Genomic DNA, 27,913 nt, shown 5'->3' on the forward strand with positions numbered 1-27,913 from the left:
ACATAAGGGCATTATAAACATTTGAAATTTGCTTTAAAATATAATTCTCAAATAAATTATATGATTTATACAGGTCAAAAATTTTAAACTCCAAATTTATTTTATGCAAGGCTATGCATTTGGCAAGTGCAGCCTGGATTACAAGGAGGTGCTTAAAACGAATTTCTAATCTATGTTACTCCCATGATAAAGACCCTGAAGACATAGACATTAAACTGTGGATTTGTGCTAATTTAATGAATTTCTTACGTCTAATTTTAAGATTTTCTTATCTCAGATTTCAGACAAACAATGAACAAGAGATTTCCCTTCATCTTGGAAGGTATGTTTTTCTTAATTAAAAATAAGAATATAAAACAACCTTTTCAGGTAACCTATAAATTTAAGATCTTCAGCTGATTAAGTACTAGGATGTTGTTTCTTATTTTGGGATATGTCACTCTCCAACAATACTATTCAGCCCCATTTTTACTTTGAAGACCTTAGAAATGATCATCTGTAGACAGCTGTCTAATGGGCTGGATTCTGAGCTTCTCTCCTATTGGCCAAGTCACTGCTTAAAATGTAAAAACTGATCTTAGACTTGCTAACTTCTCTAAGGTCAGTTTAAGTTATTTTACAATGATTAGAAGACTGCTAGAGCATGTATATACAATATGTATCCTACTGTCTTCTTTTTCATTTTACTTTTAGAAATCTAAAAAGTGTGAATTTTTTCCCCTCAGTATAGTTAAATTTTCATAACGTTTCACATGATTTTATAAATGGCATATGTTTTTATTTATAGTTTATTATAAATCCATTGAACAAGCTGGAATATATGGAACTAGAGTGGAAGATCAAGAAAAATGGCTAAATAGCAAAAATTAGGAGTAAGTAAAATTTTAATTTACAAATATTTAAAAAACACTACTTTCTTTGCTTTTTAGTATTTTGAGTGGTTCTCAACTTCTTTTTTTTGAAATTTTTCTTTTTCTTGATGATACTTTTTACATCTCTGTTGTGTAGCCAGTCATCACGTTCAGCCTCCCATTTAAGCTGCTTGAAACCTTTGGAAGAAACAGAAGATAGATGCCTGAGACACCGTAGACTGCTGGCAGTCCCGCAGAACACCTGACTCAATAGGAACTCCAGGTCTACAGCTCCTTCCCCACTCACAATGTCTAAGTCCATCCACTGTGTGTGTTACTTTTCTTCTGTATCAGACCCTTCAAAATACATAAGGGGGCTTCAAAAAAATTCATGAAAGAATGGAATGAAAAGATAATGGAACTTTTCTACAAACTTTCTGAAGCTCCTTTAAGTTTTACATCTTTAGAAATTCTAAGTCAAGACTTTTTTTTAAAACTGAATAAAAAATTCAAGGTACTTACTTGCATTATCTTTGTTAGCCATGGCATTCATGCCAATATTATCAAACTTGGATCCCATATTTTCATCCAATAGATGTCCAAACTTAAAAATAAAATAAAGTTATTAGAAAGCTTAAAACAATATAGAATAGCTAGCTTATTAAAGTAGTACATTAACCTTACCTCTTCAGCAGATACAAATAGGTTGGAGTCGTTAAAATTCCTTTTTTTTTTGCACCTGGGTCCTGGATTGGAAAAAAAGAAAAAAGGAAGGATAAGCCAAGATAATTTAATTTTAAATCCGGTGATTTATGAGAAAATGTATACTTTTCAACATAGTTTTGCTAAAAAATACATTCCTTGGATTTAGACCCACAGTGCAGTTATCCCCTTGTTGTTGTTTCCGTTCCTCAACAGTCTCTTTCCTGCTCTCCGTAGGCTCGGTGTGCCTCTGTGATGGGCTTGGCTGCTGCCCTCACTCATGTTTGTAAGGAGTTTCTTTTGCGCTATAAAAGGTCACCACGTGTCACCCCCAACCCCTCAAAAAAAGCAAAGAAAAACAGAGGGACTGGAAGAAATACTGTTGAATGGTGAAGCACAGAGGAGACTGTAATTGCAAGGAAACGATGGTGTACAGCCAATGTTCTTCCATGTAGACTATCACTCAGTTTACAATTAAAAAAAAAAGGTCACGAGGTGGGTGGAGACAGATCCTTGGAAACTCTTCATGATGCATATGATTTTCCTTACCAGGGTTTTATATGTTTGTCTTTGTCTTGTGTTTACTTCTGGTCAAGATTTAACAGAGTCTTTATATGTAAAAAAAAAAAAAAAAAAAAAAATGGAGTCTCTTTTACTCCTTATAATAGTGTTTCTTACGTTTTCTATCAAACACTTAACTGTTAGTTGATACAATACTTTTTATATTATTAACACCTTACAAGTGTTAAGCTAAAAGGTAAAATCTCACTAAGTGATCTAGCAGAAAAATGGTAGATCTCAGAAAAAGGTAAACTGAAGTTGAGAAAGGAACATGGATTTTTAAAAGACTCAAATGTCTGAGAATTGATCAAGAAACAGGACAGGTTTCAGTGGAAAAATCTAGAGCGTACATAAAACTGAATAGTTTCAACAGGAATTAAAATAATGGGCCAGAGATATTTAAACATAAGAATGAATGAACTTAGGAAGAAAATAACTCATAAAACCATTATAAAAGTTTCTTCCTTAAGCAAAAGAGAAGAGAAAAAAGTGAATTTAGAAAAGTTCATCTTTCAAAATGATGATGAATAGTGCTTTTTACCTGGTGAATACTTCAGCTTTAAAATACATGAAATGCATTTTCTTACCTTGAAATGATCCAGCAAAGTCAAAGTCATTTACACCTTTTCTTTTGTGACTCTTGGTACTAACTTTGGAGTGGTCCTCACCATCAAGTTCTATTAACAACAACATAAAGTAATTATGTAATTTATAGGAAATATATTCTACCTTCTTTATTTCACAGCTACACTAGCATAGGTTTTGAGGAGAGAGTTAAGTCAGGGCCCTAAGATGTATACTGACATAGTCCCATATTTTGTATAAGTAAACAATTTACTAGATAGATTCAGTAATAATACCAAATAATATAAAATTCCTTAAAGTAAGAGTAAACTTCTGGTGTGTTCTAGCTAGCAGGATGGGATGTATATGTACATGGAGATACAGAAATAGTTTAGTAAATAGTCCAAGGACACAATTTTGGGTGGTTGTTCGTGTTAGGTGTCCGCTGAGTCGATCTTATGCACAACAGAACAAGACACTGCCAGGTCCTGCATCATCCCCAAAACTGTTGTTATGCTTGAGTCCACTGCTACTGCCACTGAGACAATCCATCTTGTTGGGGGTCTTCCTCTTTTTCTCCAACCCTCCACTTTACAAAATATGATGTCCTTCTCCAGGGACTGGTTCCTCCTGATTATATGTCCAAAGTACGAGAGACAAAGAATTGGCTATGTTGACTTCCAAGAAGCACTCTGGCTATACTTCTTCCAACTTGGTAGTGGTAGTGGTAGTTGTGTGCCGTGGAGTCGGTTCTGACTCATAGCGACCATGCACAGGATTTCTGAGGCTGTAAATCTTTACAGGAGCGGAAAGCCTCATCTTTCTCCCAGGGAACTGGTAGTTTTGAACTGTTGAGCCTGAGGTTAGCAGCCCAGTTCGTTACCACTACGCTACCAGAGTTTCTTACATAGATTTGTTTATTCTTCTGGCAGTCCATAGTACTTTAAATATTCTTCCTCAACACCATTAATTCAAATGCATCAATTCTTTTATGGCTTTTCTTAATCAGTATCCAATTTCACCTACATGTAAAGCTACTGAAAATACCCTGGGGCTTGGGTCAGGCTCACCTTAGTCCTCAAACTGACATCCTTGCTCTTGAACACTTAGATAACGTCAGTCTATTCTCCATTTATCATGATGTTATTTATTGTTCCAGTGGTGAGGATTTTTGTTTTCTTTATACTGAGGTGAAGCCCATACTGAAGCCTGTGGTCTTTGATCTTACAAAAGTCCTCTTCGCTTTTAGCAACCAAGATTCTATCATCTGAATATTGCAGGTTGTTAATGTGTCTTCCTTCAATCCTGATGGCACATTCTTCCTCTAATCCAGTTTTTCTGATTATGTGCTTAGCATACAGATTGAATAAATATAGTGCAAGAACCCTGATGCAAACCTTTCCTGACTTTAAACCATTCGGTATATCACTAGTCTTGGACTATTTATAGGAGAGGTTCCTCAAGAGCACAATTAAGTATTCTGGAGTACCCATTCTTTGCAATGTTACCCATAGTTTGTCATGATCCACTCAGTTTAAAGCCTTTGCATAGTCAATAAAGGCACCAGTAAACACCTTTCTGGTATTCTCTGCTTTCAGCTAAGATCCATCTGAAGTCAAAAATGATATCCCTCATTCCATGCCTGAACCTTGGTAGTTTCTGTCAATTTACTGTGGCAGCTGTTTGTGAATTATCTTTAGCAAAATTTTACTTGCATATGATATTAATGATATTGCTTGATGATGTCTGTATTCCATTGGATCCCTCTCTTTGGAACTGGCACAAATATGGATCTCTTCTAATCAGTCAGACAAATTTGTTGGCATAGATGAGTGAGTGCCTCCAGTGCTGCAACAGTTTGTTGAAAGATTTCAATTTGCATCCTACCAATCCCAGAGCCACGCTCTTTGCCTGTAACTTCAGTGCACATTGCACTTCTTCCTTCAGTACCACTGACTCTTGAAATGCTACCTCTTGAAATGGTCAAACAGCAACCATTTCTTTTTGGTGTAGCAAGTACATTCTTTCCACCTTCTGCTTTACTCAGTATTTTGCCCATAGATTCTTTCAATATTGCAGGTCGAGGCTTAGAATTTTTTCTTCAGTTCTTTCAGCTTGAGAAATGCTGAGCGTGTTCTTCCCTTTTTGGTTTTCTAACTCCAGGACTGCACATTTCATTATCATACATGACTTGGTCTTCTCAAGCTGCCCTTTTACATTTTCTGTTGAACTTTTACCCTCATTTCTTCCTTTTGCTTTAGCATCTCTGTGCTGGAAAAGCAAGTTTCAGAGTCTCTTCTGACATCCATTTTGGTCTTTTCCTTCTTTCATGTCTTCTTAGTGACCTTCTGCTTTCTTCCTGTATGATGTTTTTGATTAAAGACATCACACAACTCTTCTGGTCTTTGGTCATTAGTGTCTAATGCATCAGTTCTATTCCTGCGATGATCTCTAGATTCAGGTTCAAAATCACATTTGGTTCATGTGCACCTATATTTTTTCAACTTCAGGCTTAACTTGAGCAACTGATGGTCCGTTCCAGTCTGTCCATGGCCTGGTTTTTGTTGATGACATTGAGTTTTTCCACAGTGTCTTACACAGATGTACTCAATTTGATTCTGTGTATTCTACCATTCCATCTGGTGATATCAATCATCTTTTATTCTATTTTAAAAAGGTATTTGCAGTGAAAAAAATTATTGGTTTTACAAAATTTTATTACGTGATTTCCAGCATCACCAAGGCCATATTTTCCAACTACTTGTCCTTCCTCTTTGTTTCCAACCTTTGCATGCCAATCATCAGTAATTATCAATACATGTTGACTGTATGTTTGATCCATTTGAAACTGAAGAAGTTGGAAGAATTCTTCGGTTTCATCATTACTGGCTTTATTGATTGGTGTGTAAATCTGAATAATTGTTGCATTAATTGGTCTTCCTGGTAGGCATATGGATACTATGCTATCAAAGACAGCATTTTGCTCCAGGTTAGATCTTGAAATGTTCTGATGACAAATATGCCATTCCTCTTCAATTTTGTCTTTCTGGTATAGTGAACCATATGATTGTCAGATTCAAAATGACCAATACCAGTATATTTCAGCTCACTAATGTGTATGTAGGCTATTGATTTTTATTCATTCCATTTCATTTTTTGACAATTTCCAATTTTTCTAGATTCATACTTTGTACAGAGTCCTGGTGTGGCGCTGTGGGTCAATGTGCCACACTGCAAAGCCATTTGAATTGCAAGGTCGGCGGTTCAAGCTCACCAGCTGCTCCTCGGAAACCCTATACAGGGTTGCTATGGGTCAGAATGGACTCTATGGCACTTAACAACAATACTTTGTACATTGAATTATTAATGGATGTTCACAGCTGTTACTCTTCATTTTGAGTTGTGCCCCATCAGCAAATGAAGGTTCCAGTAGCTTTTATTCATTTGCACCACCACTGTCAACTCTACTTTGATGAGGCAGCTCTTCCCCAATTGCATTTTGAGTGCCTTCCAACCTGAGGGGTTCATCTATTGGCACAATTTTGACAATATTCTGGTATTACGATGTTTTCATTTTTTGGTACTAGATCTGACAATGTCATGCTACTATTCAGTGGGTAAACATTCAGAAGTGGCCCACCTTGTCTTCTTCCTAGTTTGTCTTAGTCTGGAAGCTCAGTAGAAACTTTTTCACCATGAGGTGACTGCGGGTATTTAAGATACTGGAGACACAGCTTCCAGCATTACAGCAACACAGAAACCACTCACTACAGTACGACAAACTGACAGCTCAGTGGTGGCAATTTGGGTACTTTTTTGCTATTTGTAAGAAAAAATACCCACCTTCTTCATTTATGCTATATACTAATTACAAACATTGATTTCTAGCCTACCAGTAAAGACAATTTATTTAACCAGTTGGTACTGCATACCAGCAGATGAATTGTTAAAAGGCATAATCTCAAAAATCACGTTTCCTTAAAATAATTTTTTAGTTGAAATGGCAGGCAAAATTTCTAGTGAATTTAATGTTAATCTGAAACAAGGCCAACTTTAGAACACAACCTTCAACAGAAGCAGTAGCCTAAGGTTGAAGTAGAAAGGAATACAAATTTATTTGTCTTAATAGTTTGTTATCTATTTAAAAAAAAACAACAAAAAAAAGGTTATTTACCTGGAATGCCTTCACTGTCATCATCTAATACATCCATGAATGTTCCTCCATCTTCATCAATTTCAGCAAATTCTTCATTCATACTTCCTAAAGAAACTTCATCATCATCCAGGTTATCGAAATCTTCATCACTACCTTCTGAATCTTCATGTTCTGGGTTATCCTTAGCTCCTTTTGGTTTTTTTTTCACATTTCTGGAAACAAAACAAAGGTATAAAAGCATATGCCAAACCTACTGCTGTCCAGCACACTGCCACATCTTTCTCCCCCAGAGTGGCTGTGGGTTGGAATCACTGGCCTTTTGGCTGGCAGTGAGCTCTTTAACCATTGCTTCACCAGGATTCCTGGTAACTGAAAACAGAGCAGTTTTTCTTAAAGTATATTTTAGTGATTCTAGGGTACCAGGCTGGTAAGATATCTATAGTGAGAAAGAGTTACAGACCAGAATTGTTGTTGTTGTTGTTAAGTGCCGTCAAGTCGGTTCCGACCCATAGCGACCCTGTACAGGGTTTCCAAGGGTGTAAATCTTTACGGGAGTAGAAAGCCTCATCTTTCTCCCGCGGAGCGGCTGGTAGTTTCGAACTGCTGACCTTAAGGTTCGCAGCCCCATTCGTAACCACTACGCTACCAGAGCTCCTTACAGACCAGAATAGTATATTAAATATTTAATATACCAATACTCAAAGTCAGCAGTTCAAACCCATCACTTACTCCTTGGAAAACCTACACGGGTTACTCTAAGTCAAAACCTACTTAACAATACTTAAGGACTGTAACAACAATGTGCATTATAAAGGCCCAAAATGAATATACTGTATCCACTTCCCCAATCATTTGAATACATTTCCCCCATACATCATCGCACAGTCTAGTGCTCTAGTGTTCTGAAGGACAAATATTTGGGAAATCTTGTAGGTACAGTCAGTTACAGTGACAATAAATAAACAATTAAAGAATTTTACCCAGCAAAATCAAGGTCATCCTTTCCAGAGGTGAAACAATTATCATCTTCAAATGTATCTGCCAGAGAATAATATATAAATTGTTGACATATCTGAATCAATTATTATAAAATAGTTATGACTCTGCTGTTGATTACACGTAAACACCAAAATGATATGTGACTCATGTTAGTTTTATTTTAAGGTTTCTAAGCCTGTGAACATAGCATATCCAAATGCCTAAATAAATATGAATCCCAGTTTCAGTTTCTTTCTATGGCTGTTTTAGAAGGAGAATAAACATCAAATAAAATATTTAGCAAATGACGTCCTTTACTCTTAGGACTATGTAAGTAGATTTAGAACAGTACGCAACTAAAGTTAAATCAAATGTATACCTTTTTACTACTCATGGTTTTTTATTTTATTTAATTTGAATTAAAGTATTTCTAACTCCCTTGGTTATGAATAGGCAAAACAGATGACTGTCACTAATAGTACAAGGAGATGAGAAACAGCAAAAATGAGGAAGCAATTAGTCCAAAGGACTAAAGACCCACTTGAACCACACCATCCTCTAACCTGAGACCAGAAAAACTAGAAGGTGCTGCCCACAACCACTACTCACCAGAACCACAATAGAAGGTCCCAGTTAGAATGGTTAAAAAATGTAGAAGAAAATTCAAATGAAAACAAAAAAGACTCAACTTACTGGTCTGAGAGACTGAAGGAATCCCTGAAACTATGTGCTAGGATAACCTAGTAATAACTTAAAACTGAACACACCATGAGAGGTTACCTTGTAGCTAATTAACAGATGGGCCTATTAAATAAACTATTAAATAACACTTGAGAAGAATGTGCTCCATAGAAAAACCAGCTACCCAATACCAAAAGGGCAACCTGTGCCCCCTGGACTATTGGGAATGGAACCCACAGAGGAAAAGGGAAGAGTGCTGACACAAGGCAGAGACTGCAACCAATGTCATGTGACAATCTGTGTATGAATGACTGATTGGAAGACTAATTTCCATGTAAACTTTCTCTTAAAGCACAAAGTGTCACTGTTCCCCCCCCGCCTCCCCAAAGAAACCACAAAAATGGAGAATGAATATTTTGTTGTTAGGTACTGCTGTGAGTATAAACATATAAAGAAAATGTTTTCTCACAAGAAATGTTTAAAACAAAATCATTTTTTTTCTGGAATAAAGGTAGGCAAATTCCCACTTACCATTAGAATATTTCTTTTCAATATAATTTGCACTAAGTGATTTTTTTTTTTTTTAAATTAAGATCAGATCACTTATACTATTAATGTCCCACGGTCTGTAAGCAATTATTTATAAGTTATAAAGTCAACAAAAACAAATTACCAATCATTTTTTCAAATTCATCATCATCCACATCTTCTATACTTTCTTCATCTGCATGCCGGTTTTGTTTCTCTTTAATAATAGCAACTTTTTTATAGTACCTAAAATAAAAAGCATCCAAAATATGAAAGCTTTATTAAGGACCTACTTTATTATCACCAAACTAACTATGACCATTGACACCAATCAGAATTGTAAAAGCTGTTAAGCATATTCAATTGGATATAGAAGACTAGAAGCTGTATTACAGAAGCAACAGTTCTGAATTCAACAAAACTACTGAAGTGTAGTAAATTTCAGTTTCTTTTAAAACTAGTTCTTCATTAAAACATAACACCTCAATCAAAATAATATAGTAAAAGGTTGCAGCTTTCACACTAAGCATATATTGTTGTTGTTAAGCACCGTTGAGTTGGTTCTGACCCATAGCGACCCTGTATAGGGTTTCCGAAGAGCGAATGATGAGCTTGAACTGTTGGTCCTGTAGTTGAAATGGCTTTGAAGTCTTGTGCATTAACCCAATGATATATTAAAGTAATATAAAATGTGGCTCTAAATGTCCTCAAATAACAAATATTTAAAAAAGCAGTCATCCTTTTCTGATATTAGGGTAGAGTGAAGCTTATGAGCATTTTGCAGATGAAATTACCCTTTCAAAATTCCTTGTACAAAAATTTAATAAGTAAACCAAATCAAACTGACCCATCAATCAGATGAGATAGCAGCTACTCTACTACAATAAGGCAGTGGTAATACTACTAGTAGGCTCATTAGGACTTCGTATACTAGCACAAAAAGTATTGCTAATTCTTCTTTAACAACTGTATTTTGTATAAACAACTCATGAACTCTTTTTCACTACCTTAAACTAAGTTCCACAAAGCTGAGACTCACAAAACAAAATTTATGTGAGATTATTAAAAAAACAAAATACCCAACTTTTTGTTTCATTTAGGTATTTTAAGTAAGATTAACAAAATGACTGATGTGTCAATTCCCTTCATAAAACCTGATCCTGACATTTGCCCTGACTGTTTTAAGGTATGCTAGAATCAACTTGACAGCACTTACCAACAATCTTATCAAATCATTTTTAGGAAATAAATTTTAGATTTTAATAGTTCCCCACCCAAATAAAACTACATCAAGTATATTTACCTGTGGAAAAACACTTCATCCACAGGTATTTGGCTTTCTTCCTTTGCAAGGAACTCCTTACTGTTCACTAAGAAGACAAATTAGTTAAAAATGTTACTTTATTTCAGTAATTCTTTTTATGCTATTCAATGACACAATAATAAATAGAGAATGCTTAGAACATGAGGAACAGGGACAGAAGGCATCCTGTGAAGTAACGGACAACTCTGGGGAAAAGCCTATGTGGGGAAGGCCCTACCATGTAAACAGCTGGAACAGTGGCCAGCAGAGTAGACAGTGCACAGCCATCAGTGCAACTCACACCAACAGAACAGTCTCGTCCTCCAACTGTATCCTTACTACAGCCAAGCCAAGCCAGTTGTCATCGAGTCGATTTTAACTCATGACTTTGTGTATGTAGAACTGTGCTCCACAAGGTTTTCAGTGGTTGATTTTTTAGGAGATCGTGAGATCTTTATTCCAAGGTGGACTTAAATCACCAACCTTTTGGTTAGCAGTGGAGCACTTAAAGGTTTATGCTATACAGGGACTCCATCCTTAATGTAATGGTTCTCTTCATTATAATTTCAGATTTACCATTCTCATTTCAGAAAAACTACAATAATATTCGCCAATCTGGGAATAAACATAGAATTAGCCATGTTGTTGTTCAGTAAGACTGAGTCGGTTCCGACTCATAACAACCTGTACAGCGTTTCCAAGGAGTAGCTGCTGAGTTTGAACTGATGACCTTGTGGTTCAAACTGACCTTGCGTCGGGTGCTTATTCTACACTGCCACAATAAACAGAATTAGCCTGTTTTACTAAATTCTGAGGATGATAAATTCTAACTTACCTTGATTAAAAGGGGATTTGATTTCTAACTCATTAGACTTTGGGCATAGTCCTTTTACCTCTTGGTTTGGACTTCTGTGAAATAAGTTAGTTGGATAGAGGATTTACATAGTCTGGTTTAATCCTAGGAGTACTGATAGTGCAGCAGTTAAGCTAGAAAGGGCAGTGGTTCAAAGCCACTCCACAGAAGACAGACATGGCAGTTCTACTTATGTCCTACAGGGTTTCTATGAGTTAGAACTGACTCAATAGACAATGGGTTTTGTTTTGGTTCATTCAGTTTTACACTAAACTGAAAAAGGAAATAAAGGACTTGGAATCTGGTACACAGGAAATGTCTATACTGAATAGAAAAACAGACAATTAACTCCACAAGATGGGTGGTGGTGGTGGCTGTGTGCGGCTGACTTGGTTCCAACTCATCGTGACTCTGTGCAGGGTTTCTGAGCCTGTAAATCTTTACAGGAGCAGAAAGTCTCATTTCACTCCCTCAGAATGGTAGTGGATTCGAACAGTTGACATTGCAGTTAGCAGCCCAACTAGTAATCACTATGCCACCAGGGAGCCTTTCAGATGCCTATAGAAATAGGTTATTAACTAAGTTTAAAATGGTGCTCCATAACAAACCAATTGCAGAATTTTGTTCAGCTAAATCAATTATCAAAGAGTTGGTATGAATTATAAGTGTATATGTGTATGTGTGTGGGTTATTGATAAAACTACAGACAATATAAAAATGACAATATGTTGATACTTGTTGAAGTTGGGTAATGGGGTACAGGGAAGTTGTTCATACTATTTTATTTACTTTGGATATGTCTGAAATTTTCTATAGTAAAGTTAATATGTACATATTTTGGGGAATAAACAATGGGTGATAATGCCTCTGATTACTGTTAAGTGCCGTTGTTGAGTTGGTTCCAACTTACAGTGATCCTATATAAGGTTTCCAAGGAGTGGCTGGGTTTGAACCACTGATATTTTGGTTAGTAGTCCAGTGCTTATCCTACAGTGCCCACCAGGGCTTCAATGCCTGTCATGCTCAGGTTTTATTCTGATCAACTGAACAGAGAATAACACAACTATACGAGGGGGCTTTAGAAAGTATCTTTGAATTCCATTTTTTTCCACAGTTTTTGACGTCCCCTTTTATATATTAAGAAGCTCTGAGAAATAGTGTTATGAGTTGGTTAGGCACCGGGATGCTAACTGTAAGTTTGGTGGTTTAAACCCACCAGCCACTTGCTACATGGGAGGAAGATGAGGCTGTTTGCTCCCATAAAGATTTATGGTCTTAGAAACCCTTATACGGTTGCTATGGGTCAAGTTGGTCTTGGAAACCCTTATAAGGTTGCTATGGGTCAAGTTGGAGTCAACTTGATGGCAGTGAGTTTTTTATTTTTTATTTTTGAACTGCCTGGTACTGTCTTTTCAGTTTCAACTGTCCATGACTTATACCTACCAGCAAGACTACGGATATCCTTTATAAAATGCTTCCTTTTTGGCTGCATCACAACACTGTCTGTGTTTTCTGAAATGGAAAAACAGTGCAATATAATATAAACATAGCTGTATGTTTGAAAAACAACAACAATGAAAGACAAATAGTTAATTATATAGACACATACCTTTGCCTTTATGCAGCTTTGGATTTCGGTATACAAATCGATCCAAGAACCGCATTAGGGTGAAATCCTGTAGTGGGTCTCCTGAATACTGAATATAATTTCCCTGAAAAGAGGGAAAGAGATTTAAGAATTTAACTCAAATTATATACATGCATCCAGATAAAAAAGACAGGAACAAAACAAGTTTCTAGTATGTTAAAATGAAGGTTGTTGCTAGGTGCCATGCTGACAATCATTTCTGTGTTTGAGCCCATTGTTGCCGCCACTGTGTCAATTCATGGTGTTCAGGGCTTTCCTCTTTTTCACTGACCTTCTACATTAACAAGCATGATGTTCTTCTCCAGGGACTGATCCCTCAAATAGTAATAAATGACCTTTCAAAGACTCATCTTAGGCATGTTCTTTACTTGAAAAATTAAATGCATACATACACACATGCATACAGACAGACATGCAAGCAATGCATACTGATCCTATGAAAAGGTAAATAATATTGTAGATCATCTTCCCATTAACCAGGATCGAAGTCCTGAAGTGTCGAATGCAGCATATGAAACACAGGAGGGCAGTCTCTCTTCAGAGAAAAGCCAGATGTGTTGTAGTTTTCTAGTGTTCTGAATTATCTCCTGTTCTGCGTTAAACAGGCTACTGCTCTTTTAACAAAGCAGCAACAATGTATCTACTGCTATTACGTGATGAAAACACTGTACATTCAATTACCTAACATTAGTTAATTTTGTTTCTCTTATTTCTTATCTTTGCAATATTTACACTCACCTGAAGGATAGTCTTTGCAAAAAGGGCCACAGAGGGATGAAAATGCTCAGATAGCTAAAAAGAAAAATGTACTTCAGTGTTTCTAGTACCAGTTGCTACCACAATTATAGATTACTTAAGAAAATCCAAAGAATTAAAACTTTAACCTTACAAAGCAAATATATTAGAACAATGATTCTCAAACATTTTGGTCTAAGGATCCCTCTATACATTTATTGACTCCAAGGTTCATGATGTTTACATTAGAAATTAAATCAGAAAAAAAATTAAATATTTATACTTTAAAATATTGTTGTCCATTACCATTTGAGTCCGTTCTGACTCTAGAGACCCTGAATAGCAGAGGCGGGGAGCATCAGGCCTGGGGGCCACATAAGGTCTGCAAAATCATTTAGTCTGGCTCTGCCAAGGCAACCACAGTTCCATCCATCACATTGGTGGTGTTGGTGTGCTGTGGAGTTGGTTCCGACTCATAGTAACCCTGTATAAGGGTTCCTGCAATTGTAAACCTTTACAAAAGCAGAAAGCTTCATCTTACCCCCATGTAACAGCTTTTTGTTTCGAACTGATGACCTTGAGATTAGCAGCCTGACTCGTAAGCACTACACACTACCAGATTTCCTGTAGCCATCACATTGTTAGGTGCCAGTGAGTCGGTACTGACTCATAGCGACCCTACGCACAACAGAACGAAATACCGCCAGGTCCTGGGCCGACCTCACTATTACTGTCACTGATGCTGCCACTTTGCCAATCCATCTCACTCAGCGTCTTCCTCTTTTTCTCTGACCCTCCACCTTACCAAACATGATATCCTTCTCCAGCAACTGGTCCCTCTTGTCAATATGTCCGAAGTATGAAAGACGAAATTTGGCCATCCTTGCCTCCATATTAGGAGTGAGTTAATTAAATGTTTGACCAAATATAGCAGGCTACTTTTTAATTTGATAATTTTGTATGGCCTGTGAATGATGTTATAAATTTTGGCAGAAAAATGTTCCCCATTCCTGCTGTACTGGGTTTCCAGGGAGTGGCTGGTGAGTTTGAACCGCTGACCTTGCAGTTCGAACTGGCCTTATGGTCCAGTGCTTTACCCCACAGTGCCACACCAGGATTCCATAATTTATAATGGTGGTGGTGGTGGTTATATGCCGTGGAGTCGTTTCTGAGGCTGTAAATCTGTATGGGAGCACAAAGTCTCATCTTTCTCCAGTGAAATGGCTGGTAGTTATGAACTGCTGGCTGTAGGATAAGTAACCTGACTTATAACCACTACGCTACCAGAGCTTCTCTCATAAGACTAGAACATACATATTACTTCTGTCATGGATTAGTATATTTAAAATTTATAACAGGTTTATTAAAAATAATAACTATGCTGTATGCATGGAGTGTGGCACTGTAGGATAAGCACTGGACTGAAAAGTCAGTTTGAACCAAAAGGCTGGCACTTCAAACTCACCAGCTGGTCCTCCTTGGAAACCCTATACAGGGTCGTGATGCATCAGAACTGACTAGTAGGCACTTAACAACAACACATATTTATTCTTGCCATAAATTCACAGAATATTAAAAAGAAGCCTAATTTAGGGTAGAGACAATACAATCAGTAACTTTTCATGCTTTACCATTCTTACTATTTTATTTTTAAATTGGGTGATAAAGACTTAAATAAATCATGTGTTAGTATTATTATCCAAGTAATTTTGACCTAGCAGATTCACTGAAAGGATGCCAGAGACTATCAAGCTCTGTGATAACAGTTTGAGAATGCCTGCATGGGAATAAACTAAGAAAGCACAGAATGACTCTACGTGTTCCTTTGATAAATTTAAAACGTGTTTATTTGCCAAAAATTATATCAACATGAAACTTTTCAGATATATCTACTGCATAAACCATTCTATTCACATTTTAGAGCTGTTAGATGTGATTATTGTATCTCCCTACCAAAGACAACTCACACCATGCATGTAATTTAGTACTTTCTACAAGTTGTGATGTGTCATGGAGTCAGTTCCAACTCATAGCGACCCTGTACAAGGTTTCTGAGGCTGTAAATCCTTACGGGAGCAGAAAGCCTCATCTTTCTCCCACGGAACAGCTGGTAGTTTCGAACTGCTGACCTTGTGGTTCGCAGCCTGATTCGGAACCACTACCACATACATTATAATCCTTCAAATGTGGGAATTTAATGTGATGATTTTAATTATATGGATTATAGCTATTATAGCTTTGAAGCGTATTTCCATTGCTTTCTTATAAGAATTAACTGATGCCTAAATAATGGTATCAACTTATCAATTATAAGAATTATAAGAATAACAAAAAAAAGCTTCAAGGTGTTAAAGTCAGAAGGCACAAATGCATTGAAAGACAGTATGAAATTATTTTACCTTTTTGAGTTCCCAAAGACTTGTATGTTCGGCTCCACAGAACAATGGGTTTCTACTGAATGGATCGTATGTATTTACTTGTTTGCCACCTGAAAAGGAGGTGGGGAAGGAAGAGGTATTTTTCAGATATTTTATTCCTTAGCTCAAGAACCCATTAAAACCATAACCAATTCTAACATGTTAGTCAGGTATCTTTTTCTAGATTAAAAGCTCCAAGCCTCTTCAAAGCAGCATATTAATCCCAAATATTAAAAGAGCTTTTCAAAAACTGCTATTTTAAAATAGCCACAAAAAGTTTCTGTTAGGATTAATAAGTCTAAGTAACCTGAAGATGGCACAGATATAAATTTTTCTGGAGCTTTGCTGTTGTTATTAAATGTCATTGAGTCGGGTTCTGACCCATAGCGACCCTGTATAGGGCTTCCAAGGAGCCACTGGTGAGCTTGAACTGTAAGTCTCCAGGTTCAAAGTGGACTTTGCAGTCCAGCACATTAACCAACAGTGCTACACCAGAACTTCAATACCTTTGAGTGTCCAATATCTTTCTTTAGTCTCAGTTAAGACTTTAGGACAATGGATAGATTCTTATAAAAACTTCCTAGGAGGCTACCAGACTCTTGGAGTCCTGGAGTGGTGGTGTGGGTTAATGTACCAGGCTGCAAAGCTGTTTGAACTGCAAGGTCAGCGGTTCAAGTTCGCCAGTCGCTCCCTGGAAACCCTATGTAGGGTCGCTATGGGTCAGAACCGACTCAACGGCACTTAACAACAACCAGATTCTTATACTTTACCAACCGAAGCCTGGAGATATTTAACTACTTTGACCAAGAACCCCACAAGTTTGAAGAAATGGTCTGGCACCATGTTTCGTGATCCTTATGGCTAGTGCTGTATTTCTGCATTTCTAAGATTTCTTTTAGTTCTAACACCCAAATAATAGATTCATTTCCCTTTGTGTATATGGATGAACAAATAATTTCAAGTGGCTCTCCTTATGAAATGGTAGAGGATGAGTATGATTATTAAAAGAAGCAAAAGTTCTATGCTACTTACTTTTTTTTTACAAGTCAAACTTTGATATATACTTCATTGGATGTCTTCATATGTGTTCAATGCTTGAAAAATTTTTTTTTTTAATGTTTTATTGTGAATTATATGATAGTTTACATGGGGGAACTTCAGTTTTACATTCATTCCATCATATATAATCTCACTGCCATGGTTCCAATTCCCTCCATACATCATCAACCACCCAAAGGGTATATTCCAGAAATCCGCCCCCTACACTTTCCCCTCCTCCCTCCAGTTTTCGGGCCACAGTCCCTTTCCCTCTCTGGGTCCAAGATTGCTTGAAGTTTTTATATATAAAATTGCTTCTAAGGTGTAAACTCATTACTTTTGTAGCAGAGGAAATGAGATTTACTATGCACCTCAAATGATAAATTTTTTCATTTTATTTTCACAGCTCCAAAATAAGGTATTTGAGTTCATTTGTAAACTATTTAAAAATGTTTATTATATGTAGTTTTGTCAATAAACAAATCAATGATTATTACATATAAAATTACATCAGAGATCCTGAATAGATTTACTTATGAGATCCCATTTTAATAAAACAATACTTACGATTTCCAGAAAGGTATAAAAGTAACTTCTATTAAGACCAAAGGGGAAACAGAACTCTCAGGTTCAGAAATTCAAGAGAATAATTTAAGGATTTAAAATAATATTAGAAAAACAAAACAATGCCCTACCTTTCAAATTATTAAAGTGTACCCAGGAAGCTGACTTTGGTGTTTTACTTTCCTTTTGACTTTCAGACATGGCTTCTTCAGTCTCAACTTCTGTGACTTTGTCTGTTTCTTTGTCAGCATCAGTGAATTTTTCCACGTCTTCATCATCTCCTATGTCAACAAAATTTTCTTCACCATCAGACTCCTAAGAAATAAATGGTTGATAAATATGGGTTAATCAACTAAAAGTTCCAAGTCTGAATTCAATTAATAACACAGTTTTGAAGAATTTGATTTTGATTATGGAAATTCTGGTAAAATACCACAAAGTTCAAATCAAAGTAAAATAAATGATGGCTATCAATAAAATTCAGAATAAGAGTTGAGATCATAATCTTGAAATATAATATAGTAAATGTCTGAGCCAAGAACCTCTGAGATTTGGAGACTGCAATGGGTTAATGTGCTGGACCGCATGTATGTTTGAACCATAGGTCAGCAGTTCAAGCTTAACAGCTGCTCCTCAGAAACCCTATACAGGGTCACTATGGGTTGGAACTGACACTACGGCACCTAAGAACGCCACCACTATTAAAATGGAGTCCTGATGTGGTGCTGTAGGATAACACTTGACCACAAGGTCGGTTTGAACTTCAGGGTTGGCGGTTCAAACTCATCAGGTGCTCCTCGGAAACCCTATAAAGGGTTGATAAGAGTTGAAACCGGCTCCATGGCACTTAACAACAATCAACCACAGATAAATTTCTGAGACCTTGAAAGTATTTACTAATCACACTAAAATGTCAATAAATAACCCTTTAAAGCTGGAGCTATTATTGGTTTCAATTCACATAGAAGAAACAAGGTTAAGAAGCCTACGAGCTTTCTAACTTTCTGTTAATTGTATGGGGTTGCAAACAGTGAACGTCTTCAGTTGCTAACTGGAAGGTAGGTGTTTGGAGTTTACCCAGAGGTACCTCTGAGGAAAGGTTTAGATAACTATTTTAAAAAAGCAGCCACTGAAACCTCACGGAACACAGTTTTACTCAAACACACATGAGGTTGACAGGGGTCAGCTGACTCGACAGCAACTAGAAAACAATCTCATCATTGTTAGTGTAGTTTATTACCAGTAGAGGAATACAGCAACATGTCCAGTCAGTAAACTGACTCAAAGATGCATGCTGATAAGCCCCAGAGAGAAAACTAAGTAAACTACTGTTACTGAACCCGACGAAAAAACCCAATCTATTTTAAAAGACACAAAAAAAGTTGTAAAACATACTGGATGATCATCTAGTTGACTTCTTAAAGCTGGCTTTGCTTTAAGTATCTCAGAAACAAGATATAAAGCTCCACATATGAATGGCGGCATCTGTTCACAAGTAACTTGAAGTAACCTCTTCAGAAAAGCCTTCACCCTGCGCAATATGATGTCAGCTTTCAGAGACTTATAAACAAGGTTAAGAAACATGGCTTGCTTGGAACACGACAATAATCCTGGATCCAACATTTTCCTGTAAAAACAAAACCAAGATCTAATGTTTATTCATAAAACATCTCCACAACCAAAAGACATCCATATATGGGCTCAAACAAGTGTGAGGATGGTGCAGGTCAGAGCAGTGTTTCATTCTGTTGTGCATAGGGTTGCTATGAGTTGGAACCAACTTGGGGAAACCTAACAACATTTGTTAAGTGAATAAATGAACTTCCATAGAAAGTGGTGGTGCAATCTCTAGTGATTGTGGATTGTTCACTATCTCACTAGAAATCCAATTCAATTTTGGAAAACTCATGTAGTTAGACAATCCCTTCTTACTCACAGATGAATTTGCTTCTACATAATTTCCAACCATTAATTCTATTTTTTCTCTCTGAAACAATACAAAATAACCTAATTATATATTTACATGATAGCCTTTCACATATTGGACCTATAAAGTTACGTGTCCTTCTCTCCTTGAAGTATGTCTTTAAAGCCTGTTTAATTATGATCTCATATTACTTTCACGCTCTATCATAGTTGCTGAGCCCCAGAGATGCCACACAGGGCACCTAGAATTAACACAATCTTCTAGCTATGCCATAATAACATGCGGATTTCATTACCTCCTTGGCTAGTAACATATTAATTTTTCCATTAATGCTAGAAAGTACTTAAACTTGGGACGTGTTTTCATATTGCTCTGCATACTCAGTTTCCCCCACTCATCGGTTCCATAATTCTAGTGCCTCTTGATAATATTCTCAGTCTGTATTATTCTGCCTTCCCATTTCATTTTTTTTTTTTAAAAAAACATTTTCATCTATTTTGCTACTTATTTTAGTCGTATGACAGGGCTTCAAAGTCTGTGGAAAAACAGAATCTCCCATGAACTTTTTGAAGCCCTCTTGTATATTCTATTCCACAACAGAAACATTTGCTAATTCAGATGAGCATACACACTATTTGACAGAGAATATGTTCCTCACATTTTGATAAATCATGTTCTTATACATGGCACTAGCTCACTGACTTATGAATTCAATTTTTCATTTCTGAGAATTCTCTAAATGCAGCTACGGTATTTAACAATGAAGCTATATCTTTCAACTAACATTACTCACTTTATTAGGGAAATTTTGATTTAAAAAGATTCTTGGGGAAATCAAGATCCAATAATTACTTAAGCAGACTTCAAGGCCTTGAAAGAGCCCTGATGGCACACTGGTTAAGCACTTGGCTGCTAACCCAAAGGTTGGTGATTGAAACCTTCCATCAGCCACTCTGCAGGAGAAAGATGAGTCAATCTGCTTCCATACAGATTGCGGCCTTGGAAACCCTATGAGGCAGCTGTACTCTGTCCTATAGGGTTGCCACAAGTCAGAATAGACTCAGCACATAACAAAAGCCTTTGAGGGAACTCATTTGTGTGAATTTTTGGCAAATAGTAAATTAAAGAATTTAGGAAGGTTCGCTTCCTCAGAGAAGTTAGATTGTTGTGAGGAGCTACTAGTTAAACAGTTGTGATGCTAAACAGATTTATGGGAGAAGAAAACCTTATCTTTCTCCCAAAGAATGGCATGATGGGTGGGTTTTGAAGTGCTGACCTTGGTCTAGCAGCCCAAGGTTTACCCTACTAAGCCACCAGGGCTTTTTTCTACAAATCAGATGTCCATCATAATAGGAAGGATGGACAAATCAGCATTAGAAGAGCACAATCAGAATGCGCCTCAGAAGTGAGGCTGCCAAGACTCTGTCTTATTTACTTTGGACAAGTCATCAGGAAAGACCAATCACTAAAAGAGCATCATATGTGGTAGAGGGTCAATGAAAATGAGGAGAAACCGCAATGAAATAGATTAACTCAACAGCCACAAGAATTCACTTAAAGATGCCAATAATCACAAAGATGGTATGTTGTTGTTGCATGGAGTTGGTTCCGACTTACAGCAATTCTGTACAAAAGTGGCTGGTGGGTTTGAACGGCCACCAGCCACTTGTGGTGGGCAGTTTAGTGCTTATCCTAGGACTGATTTAACATTTCATTCTGTTATACATAAGGTCATCATAAGTTGGAGCCAACTCAATGGCCACTAACAAGCAGAACAACCGAAGACCCCAAAATCTCTATACCTTCATCTTTGGAACTCTCCCTAAGCGAAAAATCTTAAGTATCCATTACTTCAACAAAACTGTAGTCTCTTAAGAGTTGTGAAAAACCCTAGGACCATCAAGAGAGGAACGCACAAATAAAATGCGGGATCTTATCCAGAGAAGCAGCAGTGCCAGAAATGGAGAAAGGGATGGGGGCATGGAGAGGGGGAGCGGCTGAGGACTTTAGATTCATCAACTGAGAAGGACTAAGAGCTGGTGGCCAGGAGCAGACTTGCAGAATGTGCCCTTTGGAGATGTAATTTACTATGTATGCCTGAGTGGGTTTTTTTGTTTGTGTTTTTTAAAAAAAGCTAAAGTGAATAAAGAGAAATACTTTTAACTGATGGCATATGGAGGGATTATAATCAATGTAATGAAACAAGTTATATGAATTGTTGAATGTGAAACTGATGATGTGTCCTGTAAACTTTCACTCAATCCACAATAAAAACCTTAACTTAAAAAAAAAAAAGAGTTGTGAAAAGGCCTTTTGAGACTTTTTTTTTTTACAATTAGTGTAGTGAAATGTTGTGAATTTCAAAGCCAATAGATCTAGATTTGCCACCAAATTTGGCTTTTCCTGGTTGTGTAGTCCCACACAAAGCGGAGTGCATAATACTAATGATAAGGATAGTAGTGAACACTTAAACATTCACGAGCCCTGGAGGCACAGTGATTAAGAATTTTAAAGAATGGTGGTGGTGGTGGTAATGCTGTGGAGTTGGTTCCAATTCATGGTGACCCTGTTTAGGATTTCCAAGGCTGTTAAGTCTTTACAGGAGCACAAAGCTTCATCTTTCTTCCACAGAATGCCTGGTAGTTTCCAACTGCTGACCGTGAGGCACACTCCACTACAAATCCTATGGGGATTTTTTTCTACTTTGTCTGATAGGTTCTCTAGGAGTCAGAACTGGATGCATGGCAGCAGATTTGAGTGCTTTAGGCATTGCTTAGCACTTAACATACATATAAAGATACATGAATTAGTGTGTACATTAATTTTCATTCAAGTCACCATTCTTTCTTATTGTTGTGCACTGCTGAACAGGTTCAGACTCAGTGACCCTGGCGTAGGGTTTCTGAGGAGTGGCTGGTGGGTCTGAAATACCAATCTCATGGTTAGCAGTTCAGTACTTATCTATGGTGCATTCTATCATTACTAGCTGTGTAACTCTGAGACAGTTTCACAATCTTCATAATTACTCTGACAGAGAGGTGGTTTTCTCTATTTTAGAGATAAAATGAAGCACAGTAAAACAATATTACACAAAATGTCTACCAACAGGGCCTTAATGATAATTAAGTAAACTTATGGTTGGGACACAAACCCAGGCAGCGTAGCTAAATCCAGTATGTTAACCTCTATGCTACATCTTTTTACAGCATACATACAGACAGAAGATTAAGAGGAAACACGTTAAGTTCTTACACGTAGCTGGTTGAGTTCAAATGGTCAAAACATCACCAGTCAACGGGTGAGTTACAGGACAGTTGCAAAGTTCTGTAAGCAAAATCTTCCAATGTTAAAAAAAAGTAAAATTGCAATCCCCAATACTTTCTACCTAAAACATTTACTGGCTTACCATGTCTTCTTCAATTGGGATGAAAGCGCTTCAAAGAGAATTTTTAACTTGCTACATCCTGAGCTCTTGGACAGTGCCCAGCACGTAGTTACTAAGTGCCATAGAGTCGTTTCTGACTCATAGTGACCCCGTAGTGTTTCTGAGTGGGAGGTGAGTTTGAATTGCTGACCATGTGGTTTAAACCGACCTTGCGGTCCAGTGATTATCCTAGCATATAGTAAGCACTCAAAACAAAACAAAAGAAAAACTGTTGAATGAATTACTGGATGACTAGGTGGAGGACAGGAGGGAGGAGGTAACAGGACAATTTTAATTATACCTACAGTTTCATTTAATATTAAAAATATTAAATTTGAAAAAAATAAAAAATATTTTAAACCCATATAGTAAAACACAGAATGCTTAGTATTCATTTAGATTTTTCTGGATGCTAATTTACAACCTCAAAATAAAAACAACTTATTCAAAGTATCCAGCACATAACTGCCCAACAGGGAAACAAAGATTGAGTGACTTATTTAAAGGTGATGAGTGTAAGTTACTACTGGAAAGGGGAAAAGGAGCTAAATTAGTTTATACAAATTCTCTTGCCCCACAGACAGACACTATGTATATGGTGTACTAATCACTAATCAACTGTTATCAAGTGGACTTTAACCCTTGGTAACTCCATGTCCACCAAAATCGAGCTGTGCCCCATGGGGTTTTGATGGCTGCTTTTTTGTAAGTAGACTGTCAGTGCCAGGCCTTTCTTCTGAGTCCCCTCTACCTGAACTGGAACCTCCAACCTTTCAGGTAGCTGCCAAATGCAGCTACTGTTGTAGCATCTGTAGACTCCAAGAGCTACAGTAGACCAGGTAACCCACCACATTCATATACTGGAATAGCATGCACTTACCTATATAATGCTGCATAATAGCGATCCGATATTGACTGTTGAGAATTCATTACTTGGAACAGCAACATTAAAGCCTGCACACTGGTACTGAAATTCACTAGATGTAGCACTTTAAACAGTGTATCTAGCTGCTCCCTCACTTTTTCATCACCAGTCTGGGAATAGGGGTATGCCCTATTCACTCCTGTTAAAAGTGCACTTAACATTTTGGACTCAATATCTTTTTTCTTGATACAAGTCCGAAAAAAACAAAAATAGAGAGTGATTAATTTGTTAGCCAACTCACTTTCTTCATGGGAGAGGGTCATCTGATTTAAAAAACAAATGGCATAATATTGAGCTTTAGGGCTGATATTTGTACGAAAGAGTAGCCTTTCAACTTCACTACAAACGACTCCTTTCATATTCGGATGTTTAGAAAGTAATATCTCTAAAAGGTGGGAGGCTTTTGTGGCAATTCTATTCTGAGGATCTCCCAGTTTATTTACCACCTGCACGAGAAGAGCCTTTTCTTCTTCAGGTTTGTTACAAAGAAGCTCATGAGCCACTGTAAGAGCTCGAGTTTTAGTGGTTACTAATGAATCGTGACTTAATGTTTCCAAGGTGTGCACAAATTCAGCCACTAAGTGTTTTAACTGGTGTTCAAAATACCATAGTATCAATCTTCTATCTCTTGAGTCTTTGTTGCCACTGGACAGCTCTTCCAGTTTGTTGAAAGGATGCTGGCTGAAAATCCGTAGCTTTCGACTGTCTGGCAAAAGGTCTGTAATGAGCAACTCTTTGAAAGTATCCAAAGCCATGAGGCACTGCTGTTTGCTGCCCTTCTTTTTAACGAGGTTCAAGAGAGTTTCTACAAATTGGAGTGTGTGGACTGCATCATCCTGAATAAGAAGAATCATGGCAGCCATTCTGTCACCCAGTGTCCCCGATGACACTATTGCTTTCATCCAGGTAGAGGAGCCTCCCTTTTGATGATGTGTCTTACTTTTGAATAAGTCGATTTCATGCTCATACAACTTCTGAGCTAAGGCTTTGTACTTCGACACAACATCTTGTGCCTGGGGATCCAGAGAAAATTCATTGCTATACTCCAGATCATACCATTTCCCCCCAGGTTTCAGCAGCAACGTCTGTCTCTCAAAAAATTCAAAAATGTCTTGTTGCTTATCTTTTTTTACTTTTGGCAAGGTGCTGCTGTTCTCACCAGGATGTTGTTCTGGTCTCTTCTTACTTTTGATCTTATCGATTGATGCCCTTTCACTTTCCACTGTGTTATGTTTTTTACTATCGATTTTAGATGCCTTTGCTTCTTTTTTACTGGCATTTTTTTTTTTAGCCCGTTCATCTTCTTCTTCAATTAAGCAAGTTTTTGCATACTTAGCCAAACTAAGATTCTGAATGAATGCTTCCAGTTCACCTTGTTGAAGATCATCAATTGCTCCTTTTTTACCACCATCCACCAATTCCTCATTCTCATCCAACGTAGCCAGCATAAGGTAATCTTGCTGCGTGAAAAAATAATGAAATTTAAAATACATTACATATAAGACAGTTAAAACTTCAAAAGTTAATTTGATCCAACTAGAAATGACTAATGAAATGAGAAGTTGTTGAAGGCAACAATTTTATTTTGCCCCTTTTGTAGGTGTCCCTGTTAATGACTATAGTTCTGAAACATGTTCATTTTGTTTTCATTACCTTTATGTTATTATCAGATCACAATAAATGCTGAGGGTTTTCATTAAAAAAAAAAGTTAATTTGAATTTTGAATCTTCATAATCAATTACATTGGGCCATCATGGTATTAGTTGTCAAGTGCCACTGAGTTGGTTCTGACTCATAGTGACCCTATATAGGGTACTCGAGGAGTGGCTGGTGAGCTTAAACCGCTGACTTTGCTGTTTAAACTGACCTTGTAGTCTAGCACATTAAGCTGCAGCGCCACACCAGGACAACAAAAACAACAAACCATGGGATTGCCTGTCCTGAACCTCAAGGTCAGCAGTTCGAAACTACCAGCTGTTCCGCAGGAGAAAGATGAGGCTTTCTGCTCCTGTAAAGATTTACAGCCTTGAAAACCCTGTACAGGGTCGCTGTAAGTCGGAACCGACTCCACGGCACATAACCCCCACCCCCCCCATATAAAAATAAATACTTGTTGAATCAAACTTAAATGTGAAAAGTAAAAACCACAAAATAAAAAACAGAATTTATGTCAGTGTAAGGAAAATCTTTCCAATCTGACATAAAGCTCAGGGACCTTTAAAAGTAAATCAGTAAATTTATCACTATCACAGAAAAACATACAAATTTCTACTTGTATCAAAATAATTGGGTCTAATGTAGTTTAATATAAAACTTCCTACACACCAATAAGAAAATGACTCAATGGAAAAGTGTGCAAAGGAAATGCACATTTCATAGAAAAATAAATTGGCTCTTTAAAAATGTAAAAAAATGTTCACCCTCACTGACATTTAGAGAAACTCAAATTAAAATGATACATTATTGATTAATCTACCAGATGAGCAAAATTAAACACTGACAGTTGATTTTGAGTGAGGATGAGGGAAAAGGAATTGTATATTGTGAATGGGAGCATAATGTGACACAATCTCCAGGAAGAGCAATGTGCCAACTTCAATTAAATGACAAGGCACATACCCTTTGGTTTAATAGTTATACAAAAATCTTTTAAACACACACAAATGTGGAAAAAAATATGTTTAAGGTTATTCATCGCAACGTTAGTTAAACAGTAAGACCAGCAACAACTTAATATCCACAAAAAATGACTAGTTAGATAACTGAAGACAAACACAATGATTTATGCAACCAAAACTGAATGTGAGATTGTTATGGAGTGATATGAAAGGATCTCTAAGATAGTAACAAGAAAGATGTAAAATAGTATACATATAAGATAGTACCATTTGTGCAAAAGAGTAACATGTAGAACATCTTTTAAGAGAGAGAGACAGCTCTTAGAAAGGGTCGCTGTGTGTGAGAACCAACTTGATGGCACTTTACAATAACAAAATATACATACGTGCCAATGTATAGAATATTCCTAGAAGGTATAAAACTCTCCACACCTTTTAAATTCTGTATTGTATGCATATAGAGCCCCAAATAGAGCAAAGTGTCAGTCGGCTCTGTAAGTAGGCTGGTTGAATTTCTCCTGCCTCTAATCCCCCAGTCTTGTCTCAAAACAAAATAATTATGTAGCTTCTCAGAGCAAAAGGCTGCTTCTTTACCTCTTGGACCTCAGTTCCACCACACTCCCTTAACTTTACTCTGTCTCACCACAGAGGCATTTTTGCTGTTCATGGACTGTCAGGCACATTCCTGCCTCAGCGTTTTGCATTTGCTGTTCCATCTGAATGGATGTCTCAAGCTCACTCCTTCCTCTTCAGTATCTGCTCAAACACCTTTTGAGGTTTCCCCCAATCACCCCTCTCGTTTTATCTTTCTCTACCGAACTACGCAGCATCAACAGTCTGTTGACCGTTTCTCTCTTAATGAAAATACAAATTCCAAGAGAATTTACGATTTCTTAAGTGTAGAGTGAGCATGTTTACGTACCCCGTGTGAACAAATTTAAATTTCAACACCAATGTCGTTCAAATCATTGATCCCACGAAATCAGGACGCGTCCTCTCCAATGGGATGGAATGATGCTACACTACGTCATTAAAATGAGGACGGCTTACACCCTTAGAATGGCCAATTCGAAACGACTTTTCTTCTGCTAGCAGAAGGTGGAAAAGAGGAAGGCAGGAAGCGTACAAGGCACTTCCCCAAGGTGGGGTCTGGGTCCCGGCGGCCCTGCTAGTCCATTCCGTTTTCCTAGAGGTCCCTGAAAGCCCACGGCCATTACCTTGGTGCCTCCAAGCCGTAACACTTCCTCCAGGGAGAACCCAGTTTCGGCTTCATCGTTGTCGTCCTCGTCGTCCTCGTCCGGATCTTCTACCCCTTCCTCCGGTCCCCAAGGCCTACTGGCATGAAATTCCAAAGGTTTCTTAGCTGCAGCCATGGTTAGCAAAGCACACGCGTGCTGTCCAGGGCTTACTTCCGCTTGACGGAGTGACGTACTTCCAGC

The 27,913-nt window shown here is 37.4% G+C and overlaps 1 protein-coding gene across 1 annotated transcript; it reads right to left on the minus strand.

The window, feature by feature from the left end:
• Window positions 1–774: 774 nt before the first annotated feature.
• On the minus strand, window positions 775–27,862 carry CEBPZ (CCAAT/enhancer binding protein (C/EBP), zeta). Its single transcript, XM_006839363.1, has 16 exons — window positions 27,692–27,862; window positions 23,811–25,315; window positions 18,975–19,206; window positions 17,711–17,894; window positions 15,960–16,048; window positions 13,564–13,617; window positions 12,787–12,889; window positions 12,621–12,689; window positions 10,325–10,391; window positions 9,167–9,267; window positions 7,815–7,872; window positions 6,853–7,046; window positions 2,702–2,791; window positions 1,536–1,597; window positions 1,374–1,455; window positions 775–1,049 (listed from the first exon to the last, which is right to left on the minus strand). Exons 1-16 carry the CDS (start codon window positions 27,845–27,847, stop codon window positions 910–912), a joined length of 3,186 nt encoding a protein of 1,061 aa, XP_006839426.1. The 5' UTR covers window positions 27,848–27,862; the 3' UTR covers window positions 775–909.
• Window positions 27,863–27,913: the final 51 nt, after the last annotated feature.

Source organism: Chrysochloris asiatica, unplaced genomic scaffold, assembly GCF_000296735.1.
Source record: "Chrysochloris asiatica unplaced genomic scaffold, ChrAsi1.0 scaffold00024, whole genome shotgun sequence".
NCBI lineage: Eukaryota > Metazoa > Chordata > Mammalia > Afrosoricida > Chrysochloridae > Chrysochloris > Chrysochloris asiatica.

Excerpts from the sequence above, each read along its gene's own strand:
- CEBPZ (XM_006839363.1), bottom strand. The coding sequence starts at position 27,847 with ATGGCTGCAGCTAAGAAACCTTTGGAATTTCATGCCAGTAGGCCTTGG. Across the intron at positions 17,895-18,974 it reads GTCAACTAGATGATCATCCA|GAGTCTGATGGTGAAGAAAA; the intron begins GTATGTTTTACA and ends TTTATTTCTTAG. Across the intron at positions 12,890-13,563 it reads TTGCAAAGACTATCCTTCAG|GGAAATTATATTCAGTATTC; the intron begins GTGAGTGTAAAT and ends CCCTCTTTTCAG.